This window comes from Diadema setosum, chromosome 22 (assembly GCF_964275005.1).
Source record: "Diadema setosum chromosome 22, eeDiaSeto1, whole genome shotgun sequence".
Classification (NCBI taxonomy): Eukaryota; Metazoa; Echinodermata; class Echinoidea; order Diadematoida; family Diadematidae; genus Diadema; species Diadema setosum.
The window spans coordinates 10,177,679-10,203,565 of record NC_092706.1 but is presented as its reverse complement, the minus strand read 5'-3'; the positions used below and the strand labels follow the sequence as shown (position 1 = coordinate 10,203,565).

Here is a 25,887-nt window from a genome sequence, read left to right as displayed (position 1 = left end):
CCTTTCAAGCTGTAGCTTTTTTGGGGGCGTTATTCGATTCAAGTCTATGAAACATCACTGAATCGCTGGGAATATCTGTTAAAAAATAACAGACGTTTGTAGTTCGGTGTGTAAACACGAAATCGTCGCATGGCGGACAAATGCATTTGCATATAATACATTCCGTTTATTGATGCATAATAATCATGCATGCTCCTCATTGTACTCGGTTAAATCCTTTCCTCAACACTAGACAAGTTCATTGTCTCTCAGTCACGTGATTAGCGAAAATGGGGGATTTTACAGATTTTCAAAGCATAGTTATATACTCTCTAATGACAGTTCTTCAGGATACATCAAATTAGACTTAATTTATCTGCGTATCATTGTACCTGGGTTTTTATGGGCATTCCCTCAATATGATAGGTCGGTCACGGTTGAGTTCGAACAGCGAAAATTGTTTTTATGGACTCGTAATATTAGGGCTGCAATTATTAAATCTCCTCACACCGTCACCACAATTAACGTTTACACCTATTATGCCAATATAGATTTCCACATTTTGTTGGTAACCTGGCCATAGAATCACGCAGGTGAAAATCTGCGTGTGGATAGATTTAGAAACTTGATACGGTGGAAAATTTTCTGTTACACCTGAGTTTGATTGTTATTGATTAACGTTATCAACATTATTCGAATGGCTTGCCCTGAGAGACAGCACTTCTGTTTTCATGCGCGAAAAGACCCTTTCTGTTGGCTGTATCACTGTCTTGAATAAGTCAGATTTTATTTATTATTAGTTTGTTTTTTTATAGTTTTTTTTTTACACTTCTCGTAATTCGTAAGAGTTCATCACAAGCAACCTTGAAAAGTTAACATTGCTAACCATCTGGCTTTATACCTTTTCCTTAATTCAACAATGATTTGATAAATACCGGTCCTAAGTATTATTGAAACCATTACTATCGGCAGCATCAGATTTCTCCACTACGGAAAGCCATATGTATGTTAGAGATTGTGCTGAATTATTATCAAGAATTGTATTCATTGCTTTGTGTGTGATCGTACCATTTAAACGTCCATTGTTATATTAGTTGTCATTCTTGTGTTACTCTGATCTCATGTCACTCGTATTTTCTAGTCAGAATGATCGCTGCTAGTTACCTGTACTATTCGTCGATAGTAATCCCTTCTTTGAGAAGACATTTCACGATGGGTAGTAGAAGGCTTAACGGTGCACCACGTATTCTTTCTTTCATATTATACCCAGGAAATAAAGACATTTCACCAACTCTGTCCCACCTTTCCCAGGTGTGTGAATTGTCATGTACAGGCACCTGCATGACCTAACTAAGGATGGAAGTGGGGCTCTTTGAAGACATACATAATTCAATAAGTACTGCTTTGAAATGCAGCATAGCTCTTTCTTAGTTTAAGTGCTTACTGAACCGCTCTTTCTTTTTAAGAGTTAGCCATGACTGAGTAGACAATGTTCTTTTTATCTATCATCTCTTCTATCCTTATGTATACTGCATAATGTGTGTGTTGTGTGTGTGTGAGTGTATGTGATGGTGACTTGTTTATCTACTTGACTTCACACAGAATTATTTGTAATATATGTTGCCATTGTAAAGTATATAGTATTTTCATGGATAGGTATCCTAATACAAGCACAAGATGCTTTCAAGGCTGCCTGGCTCTCATTGTAAACACCGCTATTGTATGTGTTTGTGTTTTATTTTGCCGAATAAGTGGCCTAAATTGGCCTCAATCAATCAATCATCAATCAATCAATCAATCAATCAATCAATCAATCAATCAATCAATCACTACTACTTGCACTGACCGTGGATGTTATCTCAGGTTAACTAATGTTGGGGGTAATGTTGCTATAAAATTCAATTTCAATTGCAGTTACACAATTTATTTTTATATTTCTCAGTGAAAAATACATCAAATATAACAAAATAAAAGGGTTCATGATATCCAGCTAAAAAGCACAACAGAATATTACAAACATAATTATAGAACATAATCTATAAAAGTTTGAATTAGAGAATGAATGCTAGAGAAATATGATGGAACCTACGTAAAAGCACTTAATTAATTGATCATCTTGTTCCCATTCAATGGACATCTCTTAATTTTACCGCATGACCTAAGTGACGGATTAAGCATAACAGGTTCAAGTTCAAGTTCAATTCATTCTTATTTTTCTCCATCTCAACATAATCAATATCATAATTATATGCACAGTGTAGATGAAAGTAAAGAATTTAAACATGAGGATCATACAAATAAACATTATAGTGATAAATTATAGGTCCTACCGTTGGGAGCAGTGATTTAAAAATTTTCACATTTGATGCATATGTGTAGGTCAGTTGTATCACAAAACATCCTACATATAAGAATTTTGCAATAAAACCTATGATATAAGGAAATATCACTATTTTTCTCAATAAACCATAACTGTAGGCGGTTAAATCTGGAAACATTTTTATTATAACCATTGTTTACATTTTGTATATTAAACAATACTTAACATTGATTATACTAATTCAGATTTTTACATAGGTTGTTTCTATCCCTAACTCACATTTTACAACTATTTTGAAGCACTAATGCTGGGTTTTTATTTCATCTGCACATGGTAAATTATGCCTTTAATCGGAATATGGAGATGGGTGACCCACTGAAAAGCGAAGCTTGTAGATTCACTCTAAATGTGCTCATGATCAGAGAGATCAATTAACAAAAATTGTATACCCGATGTTAAAGAGGAAAATGAGTTTTCGTTTACGAAAACATGTGGCGAAGATGAGAATTAGTCACAAATTTTGCAATTAATAGGTTTGAAAAATATTGAAACAGATTTAAAAAAAAAATAATTTTCATCAAAGGGCCCAAATGAAAGACATATTTTGACATTTAAAAAAAGAAAAAAAAAAGAAAAAAGAGAACTTGATAAGGTGCCTTTTCAAACTGGACATGGCGCCTTTTCACCAGTACGTTTAGTATTTCATATATTATTATTTAATATTTGTGTTTGTTCTGTCCTCCCCCCCCCCCCCTTCCTCCCTCCTTACACTCATGAGTTCTGGGATTGTCAATACATGTCATCTGTTAAGGGGATATTGAAAATATTGTGAAATCAATCACTTTGTCACCGCCGGCTCTTAAATCTTCACAAAAGCAAACACATCCGGAGAGATGGTGCCGCATGGTATGCTAACATCACCAACACCAGTACTTATTTTAGCGCGCGAAAGTGCTTCACGGTCTCATCACCTCACCCATCAAGTCCAGGGGAAATTTTGCCGGAAAAAAAAAAAGTTGTCATCATTAAATTTGCATCCTTTGAATTCCGGTGCATATATCATATATTAGAGAAAGATTAAAATGTAAACTTGTTACAATCATTATATCTACTCAAAATCAGAAGAAGCTTTAGAGTAATTTGAAAGAAAAAAACTGCAACTTCTGCAATGCATTCAATGTCAAGAATTTGATTAATGAACTTAGAAACTGAAAAATTGTTGAAATTTATCAAATCAAACTATGTTTGAAAAACAAAATTCTTTTAATAGGAGAATTACAATCCTGCATTTATGATAATTTCTTCATACTTTCCTTAAATTATTTTATCGTTTACCGATTTTTTGATGATCACCTTTGTCCTATTTCTTTCTTCTGTGACGATCAATGCTTAAGATATTTGTATTCTTTTATGAAAGACTAATATGCATTTTATTATTATACTGTCATCTATTTGAAAATATGGCGATATACCTGGAAATCAAATTGAGATTGAAATGAACAAGATTTTTTTTTTCTCTCCCTCCACCTTATGGAACACCAACAATGGATATCATAAGTCAAATATTAACAGGTCAAGCACCAAAATCACGGAAATGTGGTGTCGAAAATTCGATGCGTTCATGTTTCATGCGTTAAATATTGAGAAATCATTTGAAAACCAAACTCCGGAAAGGAGAAGGCTGCAGGAATTTGAAAGAATTGGAACTTTTTTTTTGTTTGTTTGCTTTCGTTGTTGGTTTTTGAAAACAGGGTTATGCTTCATTAGTATTTCCGATTTTTACTTTTAACTAATAAAGCAAAGCTGTCACCTTGTTGACACTGCAAACATTGGATGACATGAAAATTCGAATGATGTGTAATCAATTGTTGATTGACACATAAATTGCTGGAACGAAACAAAGTATACAAATTGTAGGACGAAAATAAAGCATTATTGAATTGAATTGAAGTGAATTGAATTAAATTGATTTGAAATGAAATCAATTAAGTTGAATTAGATTAACTTGAATTGAGTTTAATTAAATTGAATTAAGTTAAATTAGATTAACTTGAATTGAGTTTAATTAAATTGAATTAAGTTAAATTAGATTAACTTGAATTGAGTTGAATTAAATTGAATTAAATTAAATTAGATTAAATCAAATTTCATCGAATTGAATTGAATTGAATTGAATTGAATTGAATTGAATTTACTTGAATTGGAAAATGAGATGTCATTATATTCAGGCAAGTATTCTCCGTTTTGGTTGCTGCACGTCCAAACCTTGACGAGGAGATACACATTTACTTTTGAGTGTGTGTTTTTGGTGAGCAGATTAAACAAACAAACGCTGACAACTTTCTTTCTCACCATTTGTCGTATATAGCGCAGTGCACGTGTGAAGAATTAATGACCCATTTAACTTTACGTGTAATGTCCTGGCGACGTCTATAGCAGCGCGTGTAGGTGTATTGGTTTGACGCCATAACATTGTATATGCCAACGTCCAGCCACATCGGTGCCCATTCATTCTAGTAGAAATGACGTTCTTTGCAAGCAAAATTTTTGGGAGACAGATCTTTGTGTTTTCAGTAGATGTTCTAAGAATGAATATCGATGTCAAAGTTCAGTATCCTTGGAAATTTTGTAACGTACACGTATTGAGGTTCACGTAAAGTTTTCACGAAACAAAATAATCCATGTCAATTGTCAATGTTATCTCGAGGGCTATTGTAACAAGACGGAACCTAAGTCTCACTCTCAACTATTCGAAATCTGGATAAACATGAAGATGCGAAGCAAAGAGAACGAAAGAAGCCCTCGGTTGCATTCTATCTACAACAGTAGGCCTATATTTGGTTTTCGGCTAACAGGCGAAAATATATAAGGAGTCACGTGATGCCCATACACGTGCCAATTGAAACACCAACCTCGTTGCTGTGGAGGGGATATAGGTCTGGAAAAATGCTATTGAATTAATATCTCACAATCCATAGTTGATGAAACCCACCGTTGATAATTTATTAAATTCATTGTTGGCAATGTAAACGAGTACATTAAAAGGGGTGCAGCTGTGGCTGACGGGGGGGGGGGGGGGTAGAAGTGGCATGGATTGGGTGGGAAGGATTTCTCTTTCCTTTTTCTTTCCCTCTTCCTCAGTCCATATTCTTTTTTTCAAATATTTCATTTTCTTTCTTTCGTATTTCTTTGCCTTTTCTCTCGGTTTATTACCATTAGTACTCAAACTTCATTATGATCAATAAATATATACGTACATTTATATAAACGTATGCGAATGTACGATTATAATTATATACATAGTTATATGTATATGTACATAATAGTATGTATGTATGTATACATATATATAATATATATATATATATATATATATATATATATATATATATATATATATATATATATAGTTGTGTGTGTGTGCGCGAAAAACTTTGCCTGGACAGATCATCATTGCATTTGCGGCATTGCACAAATTAGTTTTAATTCTGCTTTGGATTCAAGATTGATAATTCACTTTAAATATTATTATCATTCAAAAGGATTTGACAGAATTTTGAGACTCTTTTCATTGCAATAATGGGAGTTACCAATGAATAATTCTCCTTCATCAGGTAGGTTGCGTCAAACCGTTAAAGAGGTTGATTGACATGTAATCCTTTGTATGCTTTGATAATACCAAGGTATACTTTTGGGCAGTTGTTACTGGGGCATGGAACGTTTAGTGCGATGGGGTGGGGATGAGGGTCTAAGAAGGGGCAATATTCCCCCCCCCCCCCCAAAAAAAAAAAAATCTCTTGGCGAAACCCCAGGAGAGTGACAGTTTTTTGGTTATATTTTCATTATTTTTATCCCCTTTTTAAGAGATAAAAGGTTCCGACGTTCCTATCTTGGTCCTACTTAGTATTTTTTTTTTCCGTTGCAGAAATGTCACTAGCTTCTTCATCGCTAAATTTGTAATTGGTTCTCAATTTGCCAGGTCAGTTTTGAAGATTACAGTCCCACTGCTCACTCACATTTGCAAGTGTTTGTAAATTTTGCTTCGATTTCAACGAATCCAGTCACTTCCATCTTACTCTCTCCAATATGAGATGTGCAGTAAAAGTCAGAAGTGCCAAGATAGCATTGAGAAGATGATAATTTCCGCGATAAAAATTCACCTTGCTGGACTTGATGTGTCAATTGCTATTGACCAGCAGATAGAGAGTGTTTAGACAGCTGTATGTGGATTAACGAATGACCATCGTGCGGCCGTCCCCAAGCAACGCGCATGCCCTTCCTCCGCAACATGCTGTGTTGCGAGAATGTTTGCCCGTATATTGTTTTATTCATGACCATGCATCACTGTGATAGCTCAAAGCGATGACAGCACGCACGTTGACAACAATAGAAGTGGACTATTTACTGTAGCTGCCGATACCTGTCAATTAGCAGTCTAATGGTCATGCTGGAAGAGGAAACAAAAATGAATTTACACTCTCGACTTTGCGTCGAGGTTGAAAGTGTTCTTCCATTTTCTAAAAAAGAAAAAGAAAAAAAAAGATAGAGATAGAAATTTTTCATTAACTTGACCTTCCTAACAGTATCTTACAGGAACAGGAACTTCGTTAACCATGCAACTTAGCTCCTTTATACCTGCCACTTGCCACAGTAATGATTTACAGTAGTTGTTTACCCCCTATTAGTTTTTTTACGTTGTTATTAATCAAATATATCAATAATGATAATAATGATAATTACATTAAAAATGATAATGATGATGACAAGCCATTAATTGAAATTGATACAAAAAGTTAACAGAGGACTGATAGTCCATTTTAGCGGTATCCAATAACTTACAACAATAACATGATGATAAATCATCTTGATTTGCAAGAAAAAAAAAAGAAAGATAAAAAAAAACTTTCGAGTTCCTAAAGGCATGAATGAGTATTCAACAATTAAGTTTGTCAAACGTAAAAGACATTTTAAATCGAATCTGTACCGATAACAGACATGACAGGTAAATTGTATCATATTTTGAGGAATAATCTTCTTGCTGATAATGAACGTCTTTTCCTTATGTGGATAGTAAGCTTAACTCTTACAATGTTTTCTTTCTAAATGTCACCCTTATATAAACATTTCTTCAACTCACCATTAACGCCTCGTCGCACATAGATTGTCGAAAGCAAGATTATCTCTCGTTAATATGGGGTTCCTTACCAAATAAAACCCTAAAAACATTAGAGTAAAATCATCGCACATCCACTCAGGAACAGGCGTTAGTTGTGCCGATTACATTTGGGTTTTTCTTCACGGATTTCTTTAATAAGGTGTTTTTCATCACAAAGCAATCTTGTAGCAGTAAGATAATTATACTCTTATAATATTTTAATCACTTTTTTACTACAAATATATATATATATATATATATATATATATATATATATGAAGAGTTTGTTTGCAAAAACCGATAAGTCCATTTTTGAAGATTTTGAAGTACGGTCTCTGTCATAAAGTACAAAATAATACCTTTTAAATGATACATTGGTCACTACATATAAAAGTGTATTTTTGAAGTTATGGTCAAAAGAAGCAAAAATTTTCTTATTATTCTCTTTATATTTCTTGACCTTTAATCGAAAATATCTCCATTTTGCAAATATGGACTTATCGGTTTTTGCAAACAAACTCTTCATATATATATATATAAAGCAATGTTAATCGTTGAGATTGATATGAAAACTATCTTTGAAACATTGAAACATTGCTTTTGAACCATCCACCTATAAGAAAAAGTCCATAAACGTGTAGGTGTAGTTATTTTACCAATCTCACTTTAGGTGCTCACTCAAACAGGGAAAAAAGCACGGCAAAATTTCATTCAAACATTGACTTTTTTTCTCTCCACCCTGCGATCTCTAAAGAGCTACTCAGAAAATGTGTTGTGTAAACGCATGACGATGTCGAACATTACAGACGTTCTTATAACGTGTTCTTGGTAACATGATTGCAAACGTGATGCAGAGGTCCTTCCAGCAGTGGAACTGATCTTGACTCGCGAATCTAATCCTTTCTAAACATTAATCACTGTTTCAGCTATACTTTATGAACACAGTGTTGGTATACCCGAATGGATTTCGTTACACTTCTCGTCCTTTGTCAAGTCTTTCTCGCAAGACACAGAAGCATGAGTGCCCCCATTGCATAGCAGGGGTTGACACTTCCTAATAATCATTTCGGCAAAATATCGGGTGTCCTTTAAAGGTATAATAGGGCGTATAAGACAAGTTCGACTGTTCAACGAAACTGTAAAGCGTAATTCTGACTTTGGATTTTCCCTTCAAATAGCCATTGAACACACAAGCGTTAGCCTACGAGCTATCACGTGACAGTGTCTTTACCACCTGTAAATTCTCCATAAAATCCTCGTTTTTTTTTGTGTGTGTGTGTGCATACAAAACGAATATGGATATTTTTACATTTCTTGTCTTTATGTTGATTTCAAATGTTACTTTTCAAGGCAAACACACTTCTACAATGGCTTCACGACACTATATCCGAAGTTATATGCAGTGGAAATACATTACAAACTGTTACACAAAACCATTATGCGCAAAGACATATCATGATGAACAGTATACCAACATAATGATATGAATTTTATTCATAAAGAAGGTGATTTTTTTTTTTTTTTTGTCCGGAGCTATAGAATTTCTTTATTCTACTTTTTTTCAGTTCTGGATCACGTAGTACATTTATGACAATCGATTTTCTAAGTTTCCAAGGAAACAACATCTTTAAGAGAACAGGATGTATGCAGATGTAGGCCTACAATACATTTTTTTAAAGATGAGAAAGTCTGGTCATTGGGACTGACAACAACGCTGCATTAGATATCACTACTAGTAGGGCCTACAATGTACTCACAGTATTTCAAAGTATAGTGATCACCAAAGGAAAAAAAAAAGCTTGATTCATGATCTCACACGCGCGCACACACACACACACACGCACACACACACATGCGTAATCAAAACCATCTTTGTTCATGAAAAAAGAAATGCTGTCTACAGCTGCTACAAAAATTCCTGCAATTGGGATTTTGGAATATGACATTTTCTTCTTCTCCTCCTCCTCCTCCTCCTCCTCCTCCTCCTCCTCCTTCTTCTTCGTTTTTAACATCACTATTGCCGACCCGTATAAACTTTTTAACGAAAACGCATAATCATAATAAATGATTAATACAGTATATCTGAAAGCGATGCACAGTTACAATTTTAAAATTCCGTCATCGAACTCACCTTAAATTGGTATCTCAACTTGTTGGCGTATGACAGGAGAGCCTAGCACACAAATTAATGTTGGCGGTGGACTGCAAACGGTTTTCTGAGGAATCCACTTTCTCGATCAGTCGGTGTGCGGCCGAAAAGCAGTCGTGGAAATGACGTCACGAGCAGCGCATGCGCACTCTAAGCCTTGAGTCGCCAATAATGAATCTGGAAAACCAGGTCCACATACTGTTTCGACGCTTCACAATACAGCTCAGAAATTACAGCATGTAAAAGTAGAACTGTTGATGTTTTAATTCCTCAGGAGTATAAGAGCTAATGGGCTTCACTGTAATGATTCGATTGAATAGGGTTCGAGTGTTACGATGGCTTAACTCGAAGTCAGTGTCAGAAATAGGAATGCTTGCTACCTTTAATAAAAATGAGAATAGAAAATGGTTTCACTCCATGCATAGGAAAAGCTGCATTTCTGTGATGGAAATGTGAGATTTGTGGTCTGTGTGATAGCCACATGTTTCATAACAAAAATCAAAGACTGTCAGTCTGCAAGGGCAGCACCAATTATTTAATCTACGTCATGTTTGACACGACTATGACTTCGTGCGCAGAACGCGTGGATCTTATTACATTTGATAGAGCTTTCACTTTTTCTCCCATGTCGGCGTACTTTAAAGGAAGTCCTTGATACCAGAATCCTTCAACAACGACAAAACATGTGACGACAAATGTAGGCTGATGGAGGTCCCTTCCACCTCCCTGGTAGAAAGAATCGCTGGAGTTGAAATGGCGGTATCTTCTCGTAACGGCGTATTATTATATCACACGCAAACCTGCGCCACACCCTATATACACTAAGCGCTATCTACCGTTGATGGCTGAAAGCGTTCCTCTTGTCTTCTGCACGTGTACGTGTCGGTTTGACCCGATGCAACCAGCCAATAACAAAACATTGGAAACCGAGTGAGTTATGGGTGTGCGATTGCTTGTGCCAAGATATACACGATTCGTGATATTCATGGCTTATACTGCAGCATAACAACTGGAATACGTTCGATTTTTTTTCCCCTTTGGTCTCTATGTGTCATTCCCTGATTTTTATCACAAAAATAACGAAGTTTATATTGCTGTAATGAAAACTGAACATATTATTTTCATTTTACTATCATAATGAAAGAGCGTTTGACTTGAGGGTAGAATTTGAAGGCTAGTACTCCCCTTAACATGCTTCAGTAGCAAAGGAGTGTGTACCATCCGTTATGCATAAAAACAAAATTTGTGGAATTTTCTGATTATTTTCTTTACGTCGTTGCCCTTGTACCATCACGAATTGTTGTAGTCTTATACACACGGATTTGAAAATTTTAACAAATAATAAAATGACCGATTTTCCTTAAAACTTTACTAATACTGTATCTAATATTCGTTTATCAGCATCAATTCAATCCAAGTATATATTTCAGTTAAATTCCTTTTATCTTGAATTAATACTGGATGTCTTCTTTTATTTGTAATATATCTGGACCACCTCCCTCCTCCTTTCACAGATACCCAATTTTCGTCTCTCGAATGAATTCTATTTGCCTTTTACTATTGGACTTTTTTTTTTTTTTTACTCAGTCTACGGTTACATCAGTTGGACTAAAATTTTGAAATAGGTTCTGTTAAAGTATGTACAAAAGCGGCCCCAAGTTTACAAAAATTGTTTACAAAAATTCATCCAAGCTATATTATTAGACAGGATGGTTTTATATTTAAATCATGAAAAAACTTTGCTGATTGATTTGTCAATAGTTGGAAAAGAACCGGATTATTTAACTTTAATTTCCCTCTATTAAAAGCATGTACATAGTTCAGCGGCTCCTGCTTGCTCTTGCTTCTCGGTATTCACTTATTTCTTCTCTGTTGCCTGCATGCTGTCGTCAAATCACCAATTAAATAAAGGGTAATAGAAGGGTATACTCGCTACTTTCCTTGTCATAAATATGCAAAATCCCTTCTCTTCTCTTGCATAACAAACAAAATCAGTAGTTTTCCATGATCTTCCGGTACGCGACCCAAACTAATATGCGTGCTGTTAACATTCTGGAGAAACCAATCAACGTTTCAAATATCGTATTTTATGCACGTGATAACTAATGCAAAGTCTCCGCTCTTGTTGCTCTTTGAAGCAAGCTACAAGATGGTACAGAAAAAAAGGGAAGCACTCAAAATGTAAATATAGCTCAACACATATATTCCCGAGTATTTTCTCTTCTTTAATCTACATAAGAAAGGTCTACACAATATTCTTATTGACTTTAAAAAGAAGTTAAGTCAAAAGACAGAAAGTTTTGAGAAATCACACTTAAACCTAAATGTTTTAAGGGTATGGGAGTTTGAAAGTCTAACATCTCTTCGCCTAACAGCATAAAGTATAGCAGTTGAGGTCTCATACGTAAATTAGACAATGGCGTCATCACCACACAAAGTGTCACATTATGACATCCTAATGATGCCAGCTTTAAGCTGAGTCCATTATCTGAAATTAGATATCGATTATAATTATCGTCATAATCAGAACTTTTGGTGTTTTTTTCATAATGTAAATTTCTTTTTTTTTTGCGGACAAAAATTTTGTTCTGCGTTTTATATGATTATACAGTTAACGTCATTTCCTCGTAAGCCTTTACCATCTCTGAATATAGATGTTATCTATCATAGATTTCCGGATACTGTCGGCCACATTAAGCATGCATTTTAACTCTGCTCTTTATCAAGATATCAAATCGATGATATTTTAGATGATGGTGTAAGCACAAGCACGTTTCATTGCCATGCAGATTGTACTTGGCGCCGCCTCGGTCGTTCAAACCAAGTTCTTCCTTTGGTTTTCTTGTCTTTTTTCCCTCAGTTCCATTTTATCAATCATAGCTTATCTGTCAATAGTATATAGGCCTAATGGTAATCATTAACATGATTAAACAATTTTCTCACGCTTCTCATGCGAGCGTTGCAAATCTCATTGATTCTAATTGCAGCTTTGACACTTCTAGTGGCCAACTGACATGAGGAGCATCAAGAAATTCAATCATGTGGCCTGTCCATAAACATGCACACTGTCTTCTGACCACTCTCCATAAAGAACTTTGATATCTCTTTTCCTCCCTTTCTATCATTTTTATTTATTTATTTTTATTTTATTTTATCATTATTATTTCATTTTTTTTTTTTGGGGGGGGGGGCCTTGCTCCTTTTAGTTCCACTTAGAATTTTGATTTTTTTTTCTTACACACTTTGTCACTCCTATACCGTTACCCCATTCAAGTTCACTGCTTATTGATGACAGTCTCCTCTCCTATACCTAGAAATATTTTCACGTGTATCATATATCTGTGTGTCTTTACACATTCTGAGGAAGTTTAGTTATCACGGGTATTGTAGTTTGGTTGTCGTTGATCCATTACATTTCTTTTTATTTCTACAAGTTGACAAATAAAATAGACAATACGAATAACTGACCTGAACTGAACTGAAAAAAAGAGTGATATTTTGAGTGCAGAATAGATGATGGCACGGCACCGTATCCAGGTATATCATGCTGTAGCATGCACTCGACCGCGTCGCGATGCCGTATGAGATGCTTTTCGACCAACTGGCTCTGTTTGGCCAAGGGGGTACGAGGCAAGTTGGCAAGCTAGGTTGAACCTCCTTCGAGAGCTGCAGTGCGAACCAGCTGTGATTATTCAAAAAGTTGCCAATTTTCTAGCGATGCTCAAAAGAATTGCATGGATGCATTTGTTCCTTTGGCAATGTACTGTATGATGATCGGGGTGCCTGATCCGCCATCATTCAAACCTGCAATCTGACGCTAAGATCCATTTTGAACTCATACATAAAGCCGGGTATATTTTGGGAGTTTATTCCTTTAATAAAAGTAAATTTTCAAAACAAACAGACAAACTATCCCTTCCAAAATAGTGGAGTGTATTTATAGTGGATGAATCAATGCTGTATGTTGTGAAAGTGTTTGAAACTGTATACCCTTGTGGAGCCGGGATTTGCAAAAACGCCGGGATTTGTAAAAACATCTCGCCGGGATTTGCAAAAACGCCGGAGAATGTAAAAATGTTCAATTTTGCCGGGAATTGTAAAAACGCTGCCGGGAAATGTAAAAATCATGTACTTCAACCATGTCAACGGTATTACGTTCCGATGATATTGTAGATAATCTCGATGTCTAACAAAACTGCTCGTGAACCTTTACCGTTATCATTTTCTTGTAAACTCCAAAACGGATTTTCACCAAACTTGGCAGATGATATATTTATGGTGATAATAATTATTATGATTTTAATTTGTTTAAGTAAGTCCCCCCCCCCACCGCCGTTGGCAGATGATATCTTTATGGTGATAATATCATGATCATAATTTGTTGAATAAGTCCCCCCCCCCCCTCCTCACCGCCGAAGGCGAGGGGGGGGGGGGGAGGAGTTGAAACCTCAGAGTCCCTAAAGTCTAGAATTTTTCATCTTCTTAGTCGAACCAAAAAGTAGAGCTAAGTTAGTGCTATGAAGACATTAATGACTGAAATTTCATGTTTGCTTATGGCGGATCCAGGGGGCCTAATCCAGAGGGGGTGAGGGGGGAGGAAGGGGATTTTCTACATTTTCAGCATCTGTTACGAAGGTTAACTTGGACTAACGAACCATCATAACCACCAAAAATACCCAGACTCTCAAACAAGGTGTATGGTCGATGTCGGTCATCTTGTCGAACTCTTTATTTACATATTCCTCCGCGAAACAATAAAGTGCCCAGAAAAGATAGTACAATGCACATGTATCTATAACACATCCTTTTCAAAAATCTATGGATTATGGATTATCACCACACTTGGCAGATAGAATCGTTTTGGTGATACGATCTGAATTTGCTAAAATGAGCCCCCCCCCCCCCCTGCAGAAGGGGGGGGGTGAGTTGAAGTTTCAGAGTATCTAAAATCTGGATTTTTAAAATCTTCTTAGTCGAACCAAAAAAGATAGAGCTAAGTGAGTGCTATGAAGACATTAATGGCTGAAATTTCATGTTTAATTATGGCGGATCCAGGGGTGACCTGATTTGGAGTGGGGGGGGGGGGGAGGGGGGGGGGTCGAGGGGAGGAGGGGAGGAGGGGAAGAGGGGAGAAGGGGAATTTTCACATTTTCAGCATCTTCTTGAAAAATCTTTGACGGATTTTCACCAAACTTGGCAGATAGCATTTTTATGATGATATGATCTTAATTTGTTAAAATGAGCCCCCCCCCCCATACCGCCGAAGGGGGTGGGGATGGGGGAGTTGAGGCCTGGAAGTCTGAAGTCTGGAAGTCTGGAAGTCTGGAAGTCTGGAAGTCTGGAAGTCTGGAAGTCTGGAATTGTTTTCTTTTTAGTCGAATGAAAAAAGATAGAGCTAAGTTAGTGCTCTCGACGGAAATGCATGATTGATTATTGCGGATCCAGGCGTGTCCTGATTGGGGTGGGGGGGGGGGCGGGTAAGGGAAGCAGAGGAATTAATTTTCCACATTTTCAGCATCTCCTTGAAAAATCTATGACGGATTTTCACCCAACTTGGCAAATAGCATCTTTATGGTGATATGATCTCAATTTGTTTACATAAGTCCCCCTCCCCCACTTCCTTCAGAGGTGGGGATCAGGAGTTGAAGCCTAAGGGTCCCAAAAATCTGTATTTTTTATATTCTTAGTCGAACCAAAACAGATAAACCTAACTTAGTGCTATGAAGACATTAATGACTGAATTCTCATGTTTGATTGTGGCGGATCCAGAGGCCATAATCGGGAGGGGGAGGGGGTGAGGGGGATGAAGGGGATTTTCTACATTTTCAGCATCCTCTTGAAAAATTTATGCCGGATTTTCACCAAAATTGGCAAATAGAATCTTTATGGTGATTTAATATGTTAAAATAGTCCCCCCCCCCCACCGCCAAAGGGGTGGGGGGGGGGGGAGTCAAAGCGTCAGAGTATCTAAAGCCTGGAATTTTTTATATTCTTAGTCGAAACAAAAAAGCTAAGTTAGTGCCATGAAGACATTAATGACAGTAATTTCATGTTTGATTATGGCGCTTCCAAGGGGTGCCCTGATTGGGGGAATGAGGGGGATAAGTTGAATTTTTCACATTTTGACCATCTTCTTGAAAAATCTATGAGAGAGTTTCACCAACTTGGCAAATAGCATCTTTATGGTGATGTGATCTTAATTTGTTTAGATATGTCCCACTTCCCTACCCCCAGCGGCGAAGGGGGGGGGGGGGACTGAAGCCTCAGAGTCTTAATTTTTCATATTCTTAGGAGGGGGAGGGAAGGGGATTTTCTACATTTTCAGCATCCTTTTCAAAAATCTATAATGGATTATCACCATACTTGGCAGATAGCATCTTTTTGGTGGTATGATCTTAATTTGTTAAAATAAGCTCCCCCCTCCCCGCCAAAGAGGGGGGGGGGGGGAGTGAGTTGAAGTTTCAGAGTATCTAAAGTCTGGATTTTTTTTAAAATCTTCTTAATCGAACCAAAAAAGATAGAGCTAAGTTATTGTTAAGAAGACATTAATGACTGAAATTTCATATTTGATTATGGCGGATCCAGGGGGCCCTAATCGGGACGGGGAGGGGTGAGAGGGAGGAAGGAGTTTTTCTACATTTTCAGCATCCTCTTGCAAAATCCATGACGGATTTTCACCAAACTTGGCAAAAAGCATCTTTATGGTGACATGATCCTAATATGTTAAAATGAGCCTCCCCACTACCGGAAGGGTGAGGGAGTTGAAGCCTCTATCTAAAGTCTGGAATTTTGTATCCTCTCAGTCGAACCAAAACGACAACAAAGGAAGATTAGTGAGTTTAGTGACTCTCCAGGATTCAATTCCTCCCTCCCTTCGGTGGTGTGTATCGGGAGGGGGGGGGGGGGGGAAGGGGGTGGATCATTATAACAAATTAAGGTCATAAGTTTGGTAAAAATCAGTCGTAGATTTTTTTTTTTCAAAAGTATGCTGAAAACGTAGAAAATTCCCCCTCCTTCTTCTCCTCACCCCCCCCCCCCCCAATCCGGGCACCCCTGGATCCGCCATAATCAAACATGATATTTCAGTCATCAATGTCTTCATAGCTCTAACTAATCAGCTCCATCTTTATTCGGTTTGACTAAGAAGATGAAAGATTCCAGACGTTAGGGACTCTGAGGCTTCAACTCCCCACCCCTCCCCCCCCCCCCTTCGGCAGTGAGGGGGGGGGGGGGGAGGGGTGGCTCATTTTAACAAAATTGAAATTATATCACCATAAAGATACCCTTTGCCAAATTTGGTGAAAATCCGTCATAGATTTTCAAGAAAAAGCTGAAAATGTTGAAAATCCCCCTTCTACCCGTCACTCCCCCCCCCCCCCTTTCAGGACACCCCTGGATCCACCATAATCGAACATGAAATGTCTTCGTAGCACTAACTTAGATCAGATCTGTTCGACATATAAAGATAAAAGAATCGAGAGTTTAGTGGCTCTGAGGCATCGACTCATCCACCCCCCCCCCCCTTCCGGCGGTGTGGGGGAGGGGAGGGCTCAAATTAAGATACAGTGATATCACTGAAGAGAGATATGGGAAATCACCTGTTGAAATCTTTGCACAGTCTAAATTGTGGTTAGTGAACAGCGACTTTGTTGGGGAGTATCCGTGCGCCCTTTCTCCAAATGTCATATCTGTTGGAGGGCTCACTGCCCGAGATCCTCGCCCACTCCCTCCAGATTTGGAAGATTTTGTTCAGGGATCCAGCCATCATGGTGTTATTGTTTGTTCGTTTGGAAGTTTTCTAAATATGACCAATGATCACATACGTGCCTTCCAGAGCTTCTCTAGAGTTTTTGGACAATTACCTCAAAGGTTCGTCTGGCAGGTGGCCAGCAAACTATCCTTTCCTATCCCACCGAATGTGAAAACCCTCCCTTGGGTGCCGATCAACGACTTACTGGGCCATCCCAAAACTAAAGCTCTCTTTTATCACGGTGGCCATACGAGGCCATAATTCACGGGGTCCCTACACTCGTTATGCCTATGTACGGAGACCAGAAGGACAATGCCATGAGGAGTGTACATCTCGGATTCGGAGTGTGACTATCAGCAAGGACTTTACTGAAGACGAATTGTACAACGCCTTACGCACGATAATTACTAATGGAAGTTACTCGGAGGCAGCAAGCCATTTTTCGGATGTCTTCCATGATCACCCGATGAGGCCGCCCCAGCGGGCCGCATTCTGGATCGATCAATCATCAAGTACAGTGCCGATCATCTGGCGATTCCTTGCGAAAACCTGAACGTCTTCCAATATCACTTGCTTGACATGCTTGATGTAATTGTCCTTGTGATGCTTATTTTAGGGACTGTACGGGGTTGTGAAGTGCGTTACCGTCGGTTGCCGTCTAATAAGTTGCTTCAAATCCAACAAGGTTAAGGCTGATTAAATGACTGTATTTTGGTTTTGGTGAAAGTGTAATGCCACATCATGGCATGATTACTTTTAATCAATTGATTAAAATCGGCCAAAGATCAGTAGAACGGCGGAGTTTCCATCAACATGCTATTGACAAATTCTCTCTTCTGATAAGTTTGTTCCAGGACTTCTCCAAGGCCTTCGACACCATTAATCATGATATTTTACTTTAAAAAAATGTACATCATTATGGAGTGGGTGGGAAGGCCTTGGAGTGGTTCAGGAGCTACCTCATGAACAGGAAGCAATTATTAAATGCTGGGTTCTGCAGAGAAGTTTATTAGGTTGATTGATTGACTGATTTTATTTCCGCAAAATAAAATATGTACATCACTTCTTATTGAATAATACAAAGAAATTATCACAAAAGTACATGAAACTGCGACTGGATCGCCCTACTCAGCTCCGCCCTCATAGTGGAGCTGTTCTACGAGGGGTCCAGAAGAAAACACACTCGGTATATCTGAAATTAACATGCAAACTTGAATCAACTAAAACTACACTGCACGGAATTAAAATAACATCCACTACTACCATTCAGTTATACTAACACCATTACCATGGTGGCAATCAATGGATTTAACAAATATATAAATCTATGCTTCAAAGAAAAAAGAAGAAAAAAAAAGTACATCTACAGATACACTTAAGTTAAAGAATTAGGTCCACTCTTGTTTATTGTTTACATAAATGATTTTTGTAGATCATCAGAATGATGTTCTTTCTTTTTTTCTCTTTGCAGTACTCATTTTTTTTTCCGCACAATAAACCTCTCACCCTTGTAAATACAATAAATTCAGAATTAAAAAATGTTGCCCAATGGATAAAAGTAAACAGGTTATCTCTTAATCTTCAAATAACAAAATATATGCTTTTTAGCAATTCTACTGAGGCATTACCTATTGATATTGTTTTTATGGTACTCCGCTCGAAAAAGTTTCCCATGTAAAATTTCTTGGAATAACAGTCGAAAATAAGTTTTCATGGAAATTTCATATTGACAGTATAATGTTATGTAAAACTATTTCACGTAACATTGGTATGATTAATAAGCTTAAATTTTGTTTTCCTTTATCGTCCCTGCTTACATTATATTCATCCCTAATATTGTCATATCTAAATTATGGTATTCTCGCGAGGGGAAATACATATAAAACACTTTTAGATAAACTACTTTTATTACAAAAGAAATCACTCCGTATCATATGTCATACTGCATTTTTGTCCCATACTGACCCGCTATTTTTTGAGCATAAAATATTGAAAATTAAAGATTTGCGTTTGTTTAATTGAGGACAATTTATGTACAATTATAATAAAATTAATCTCCCAAATATATTTGAAGAAATCAATCCGTTCACAATTATCCAACAAGGCGATCGAATGATTTTCATTTGCCATTTTTGAGAACTTTGCTGGCTCAGAACGCATATATCTACGATGGGCCAGAGTATTGGAATGAAATATAAATGAAGAAATGCACTTTAATATCCAATCGTTTCCAGAAAAGCTGCAGAACACTTCTTCTTTTGGGGGGTTATTTTTCTTTCTTTTTTGTTGAGGGGGGGGGGGGGGGTAGTGTGTAGACATCTTGATCTTTTTCGCTGTGTTGGACTTTTAAAATTTGTGAATTGTATGTCTCTTTTTTTTTTGTACTGATCATAATTATAGACATGAACATTTTTTTTCTTGAAGTTTTTATTTAACAAATCAAGAAACAAATCAAACAAAATAATCACAGTAATGTTATTCACATGATTATACAGAGCAGTAAGAGAAAACATGTACATAGCAAGTCACACACACACAAAAAAAAATAAGTTCAAGATGATATCACAGCAGTTGCCAAATAAAACATAAAGATGAAGTTTTATATCAAACTTCCATTTTTAAAATGCAGAGAGCAATTTACCATTAATTTTTTCTTTGATATATATAGAATTCTGTGTCCTTAATACCCTTCAAACGAGCTCTGAATTCCACAAAATTGGGGATTTTGCTACTAAATTTGCAGCAGTGAATAGAATATTTCAAAGCCAAAAATATAAAGGTCAAAAAATTTTCACCTTGAATCCCAAACATCTCAAAAGGAGAGATGGTTATATTTAGCTGTCCTGGAGTAAATAAAATTATGAATTTGAAACTAATAAAAATCTATTCTTATCAACCATGGCACTCTTCTTCTTAGTATGAATTATCTTATTTATCAGAATTGTGATCTTTGTCGCCATCACCTTATACATTTTCACATTACTTATCTTAAAAACAACGTGTCTTGTTATTGTAACAAATGGCGATTATTCTTGTCCTAATAGAAAAATATTCCTGGGTAAAGTGGCCATGTGTTTAGGTATAGTGATATGTGTGTGTGTGGGGGGGGGGGGGTTAAAGTTCGCTATTCTAAAGGTTCTTTAGTCCGAATTAAGGTTCGTTATTCCGAAGGTTCGTTATTCCGATGATTCGTTATTCCGAAGGTTCGTTAATCCGAAAATGTGATAAAGTTTGTTATTCCAACGGTTCATTAATCCGAAAATGAAATAAGGTTCGTTATTCCGAAGGTTCGTTGATCCGAAAATGAAACAAAGCTCGCTATACCGAAGGTTCGTTACAGACCCTATTTCATTTTCGGATCAACGAACCTTTGGAATAACGCCGGAACCCTATTTCATTTTCGGATGAACGAATCTTCGGAATAACGAACCCTATATTTCATTTTCGGATAAACGAGCCTTTGGAATAGCGAACCCTATTTCATTTTCAGATTAACGAACCTTCGGAATAACGAACCTTCGGAATAACGCCACAAATATTTTGTGTATTTCGGATCAACGAATCTTCGGAATAACAAACAGCACCCGTGTGTGTATGGGGGGGGGGGCGTTGAACGGACATTAATCGCCTTTCTTGGCCGTAATACATTGAGATCGTCTCTCGGCCGCAAATCATACCAGGTCTAATCTGAGGACTTGTCTATACCTACATGCCCCCTGAATATTGGATTTTTCAAGAAGAATTCAACAATCTTTGGGGTGCCCACTTTGGTGGAATGATATTTAAAATGTTTTTAATCAAAGAGATTCTGGGACAGTAATTGGATGAATCATGGTATCTGTCACGTCTTGATCTATACGTTGTCGGTCTTCACGGTGCACTCTGTATTGTGTGTTGAAGTCGACAGTGGGGCCCGGGGGCCCGGGGAGGGGGGGGGGGGGGGCTTAGAGGATGTCTCCCTCCCACATGAGGGAGCTTTTGTTTTCTCAGAATTGATATGATTTGGTGCATATTTTGGTGGAATATTTGCAATTTTTTATTTAAAAAAAGAGAGGAAATGTAGGGGAAATATGGCTACGTTCGTTATTATTCGCGACCTCTTCATCCAAGATCGACATAATATGCGCGTCTTCATTGTGTAAGAGGTGGACCGAATTTGAGGGGCCGGGGAGGGAGCCTATGCGTTTTTAAAATCAAAATTCAACCATGTGATGCACACCTTTGGTGGAATATTTGAGAATTTTCAATAAAATATTTGTAATCTTCAACATGTTCGCATTGCAGATCATCGTGACAAGGTCTATCAAGACTGCGAAAATAAAAATAAAAATAAGAATATTAAGTTTGAAAATACAGGGGGATGATCCTCAGACAAAAAAATAAAAAAATAAGAAAATAAAAAATCCAGGGGACACGTTCCCCCCCCCCCCACAAGATGTTTTATAAGGCCAAAAGGGCAGGGGCGAAAGAGAGGGAGAGAGAGAGAGGGAGAGATGGAGAGAAAGACGCCTAAAGTTTAGTAGCTCGAATTTTGAGGGACTACAGATTCGAAAATAATGGACATTTGTTCTTTTTTTTTTCATCTTTAGGTATAAATCATGCTTCTAAATGGGAATTTGAAGCCTTAAACAAAGCTATACCGCTGTTTGCCCCCTTAAAACGGAGAAAATGAAGGGGAGGCAGAATTCACTCCTAGGTCACGTATATTACTATTATAGACGCTCGCGATAATCCAGCGGTTTGCTTCCTAAAATGGCCGTCGTTGGGCTTCATGGCGTACTACACCTGTTTACGTGTAGAATCGCACGAGTAGAGTACATCGACCCTCTTCGGGTTGTACGCTCTTTGATGTACAGTACGAGCACGCACAGAGCTCTGTACTAGCAATATGCGCTACGCCACCATCGTCGCAACATGATCAGTCACCGTCAAGATGGCGACGCTAACTTTGTCGTCCGTCTTGGCTCCCGAAGTGAACGGGGCTCAAAAACACGCAAACGGTGAGTAAAATTGCTCGAAAATGTTCCAGAATTATCAAACTCTATTAGAATAGTACATGATGAATGATTTTGCCTATTGTGAGAGGTACTTGCGTTGAAATTAGTGTTATTTTTGCACTGCTATTTAACCAGTCGGTCTCTCCCACACGTACACCCGTGCAGCTTGCAGTGCCAGCAGTGGTGGTCACCAGTTCCGTGCTCTACCATACAACTAAAAACGCACTTTGACAGCTCAGTATGATTGAGCAGTGTTGAGGGTACATGTATGGTTGGACCTACTACTCATCGACCGCCTAATGTTTATTTGCTTGATAAGAATATTTAACACTGAAATTAGCGTAGAAACTTGACCTACGTGATTGAGAAAATCCAGCACTATCATTTAAGTATCAAATGCCGTTGTTCCCTTTTTAATTCGAAGTTTCAGTGCAAAAATATCGCCGTCGAATTACACGAACTTGCGTCGTGTGCGTGGCCTCTTTTCAGCTCCCCGCGGTGCCTCTCCTTATTGTACCCATTGAGCGACTTGGGCCATGGCTAGCCCGACCAGACGCTGTTAATACGCTACGCGAATACAGCGTCTGACCAACGAGCGGGCACCTACAAAGTGGGGAACCACAACACAACTACAAAACGTATGAAAATTCATACGTTCTTTATAAACAATGTACACGTTACCAAACGTTACTCACCTTAAGTGCATGCTTGTATCACAGAAGGTTCGTAAGTTCATTGAGAGCCCTCGTGATAAGTCCGTGGAACCAAAAAATGATACTTTCTGGCGGATTCCCTAACATCGTCAGGGTTCATCGTTGCAGAATTCAAAATGGCGCCTTGATCTCTGCGGAAATCTTTTGCGTGCGTGCGATGCGCTGCTTGAGTGTTGGTGTAGCAGCACGGTCGACAGCGCGACCTTTTGAAAGGGCATTCAGATCATGTGACCTCCCGGATATTGGAAATGGCCTGGCGTGAAAGACAATGTACTGTTCGTGAACCGTTCACACATGCTGCATATAACCATCATTTTAGGTAAGTTATTAAATCTAAATTTCAATATTCATAGCATAGATATGAAGTCTCAGTATCATTTTGTTCGTCAGAAGAGTTTGAAGTGACAAAAAAATGATCTAAAGACGAAAGTATCAAAATTCAATCCGATCGCATGCGATCGTTAGACCCTCTTTGTGTTTGGAGCTTCGTTGGTACAGCCCTGTCGCGCTACGTACATTGTGTATGTACAGCGGCGACTGGGCTGTGTATAGTTAGGCCATGGCTACAAAATAATTTACTAGTACAACCACACTCGTGTGGCTGGATGATAAAGATACACGCGTGTGGTTGTATACACTGCCTTTTAGAAACTTCCATAGACAATTTAGATACATTACGATTCGGTTAAAAGTATTCATTCGAAATTTTGTACCTTGATTCAAACCATTAATGAACAGTGAATTTTCGCGTTTTCCCACACATCCTCATCAACACTCAGTCAAAGCCAATCCATTTTTATGTGCTCTGCGTGCAGCGAAGTGCCTACTACTAAGTAGGTGCCTTAGAAGCGTTCTGTGCGCCAATACTATGCGGTCGGTTTCAATAAGGGCGGTCGATATGTTCTACTCTAGTAGGGTTTCCATACCACCTACAGGCTACAAACTAAAGATTGTATCGCTACCCTTCTGCAGCTCGTCTATCCCAAAAGTATGAAACAAATTTGTGTGAGTTTTGCCTCGTGCTGTAAATACTGCGGTCGAATCTTGTGACCGTCCTATAGTATTTATTTTGAATCTCTAGTGAAATAATGCGATTTTATTCATAGATAATACCGAGGTCACTGTAGGTCCTAACATGTTAGATCTACATGTAATTTATTTTAGTTCAGTGCATGCGATGCATTTTCTTTGCATGGCTTAACAAGTGAATAAAAGATTTTAACAAATGCATATTGATTTATATCGATTCATGATACCCTCAAGTTCAACATCACTTTTGCGGTGAAACAATTATTGAGAAACCATTCATATTCGTAAATAATTTATATTTTATTTTTCTTCAGATTTTAGATATGTTCCCTGGCAAAAGACTTTGGAATGCACTCTCCCCAAGACCAAGCATAACTTGCATGTTCCTTTTTTGGCTTTCACATTTAATATCACAGAAACATGCAAGTTTATGCTAAGTCGAGGGGAAGGTGCATTCTTTTGTTAAACATAATATTGATAATATTAATATTAGGTCCTACTCCTCGTGTTTAGCAATGATTGACAGATGAGGTCACAACCAGAATCTTGGTTTGGAAGGTTTCACATTGCGGGCATATCCAACTAGTCTACAAAGTAGACCTCTACAGCTACTGTATTACTATATCTTAAGAAAAATAGATTAGAAGAAAATTTATTAAGAAATAGACTCTATATGGAATGCTTGTAGATATTCATTTCACTGCAAGACTACAAGAGTGATGTTGTATGTCACTATGGATATCATGAATCGACACAAATCAACATAGGGTAAGAGTACCAGTAGGCCTATTCGGTCACCTACCGGAATTCGGTCACTTATCACTGTAATCACCAGCCAGTAAGTTCTACTGTCACAACACACGCAAATCACATCAATTCACATACTTGCATACTCATTCACAACAGGAAGGTCCCATAGTCCCAACAATCCATCCAAAATCCCAAATTTCACTGTGGCGCGACTGTCCAAAAGCATGCGTGGATTACATGTAAGCCCAGTTTTAAGAGTACGGCTCGCTGAAAAAGCGCTAAAAATCGAGAAATATGCCGTTCTCTTGCAGGATTTTTTGCTTATCGCAAGCTCAGAGTGTGGTGGTATCCTCAAAAATGCAAAAGAAAAACAAAATGTTTGTATGTGCCGGTATGCAGTGACTCAATGTGCAAGGGTTGAATGGAAGTGCCGATTCCCCAGTAATTTGGTCACTACTGTAAAAGTGGATATTTTCGCGCTCGGCTGGGTAAGAAGAGTTTCACATGTTTTTAATTCAGTGGAATCTCGACATCAACTTCTGGAACATATGGCAAGCAAAAATATTCATGTGCTTATATTTTCGCGCTGATTTCGGATTGCGCGAAATGCGCGAAAATTTCCACTTTTACATGGGCGCTGCAACATCACCGATGCAATTTTGCGCCAACAAGTTACATGTAGTGTGCGCCGCATTTTCAGCTGCCTTGAACACGCATTGACTTTGAACGTGCATATCGCGTGACCAAATTCTGATAGCGGTGACTGTATTCCGGGGGATTTTCAAGGTGATATATTTCTAAGAGTAACTGCTAAATTTAGATCTCCCTAGCATTAGTAGTCGCAGCTCATCATGAGCAGAAATCAGTGGAGTAGAGTTCTCAGCTTTTGCCACTTTTCGGCAATCCATTCGGCAATGTAGTATTCTGACCTGACTTTGACACTGATATTTCAGTTACACTTACAGAAATGTATTCTGACATGCATGTTTCAGTGTTTCAATGATCGATGCCATTGCATTGTGAACCGAATTCGAGGATCAATTAT

At 37.8% G+C, this 25,887-nt stretch overlaps 1 protein-coding gene across 1 annotated transcript in view; it reads left to right on the top strand.

Annotated features, from left to right (window-relative positions):
* Positions 1–22,286: 22,286 nt before the first annotated feature.
* LOC140245399 (uncharacterized) overlaps positions 22,287–25,887 on the top strand; it is a 38,699-nt gene continuing 35,098 nt past the window's right edge. The window contains exon 1 of the mRNA XM_072324976.1: positions 22,287–22,353. Within this exon, the coding sequence (XP_072181077.1) occupies positions 22,287–22,353 (67 nt within the window). The remainder of the gene's footprint in view (positions 22,354–25,887) is intronic.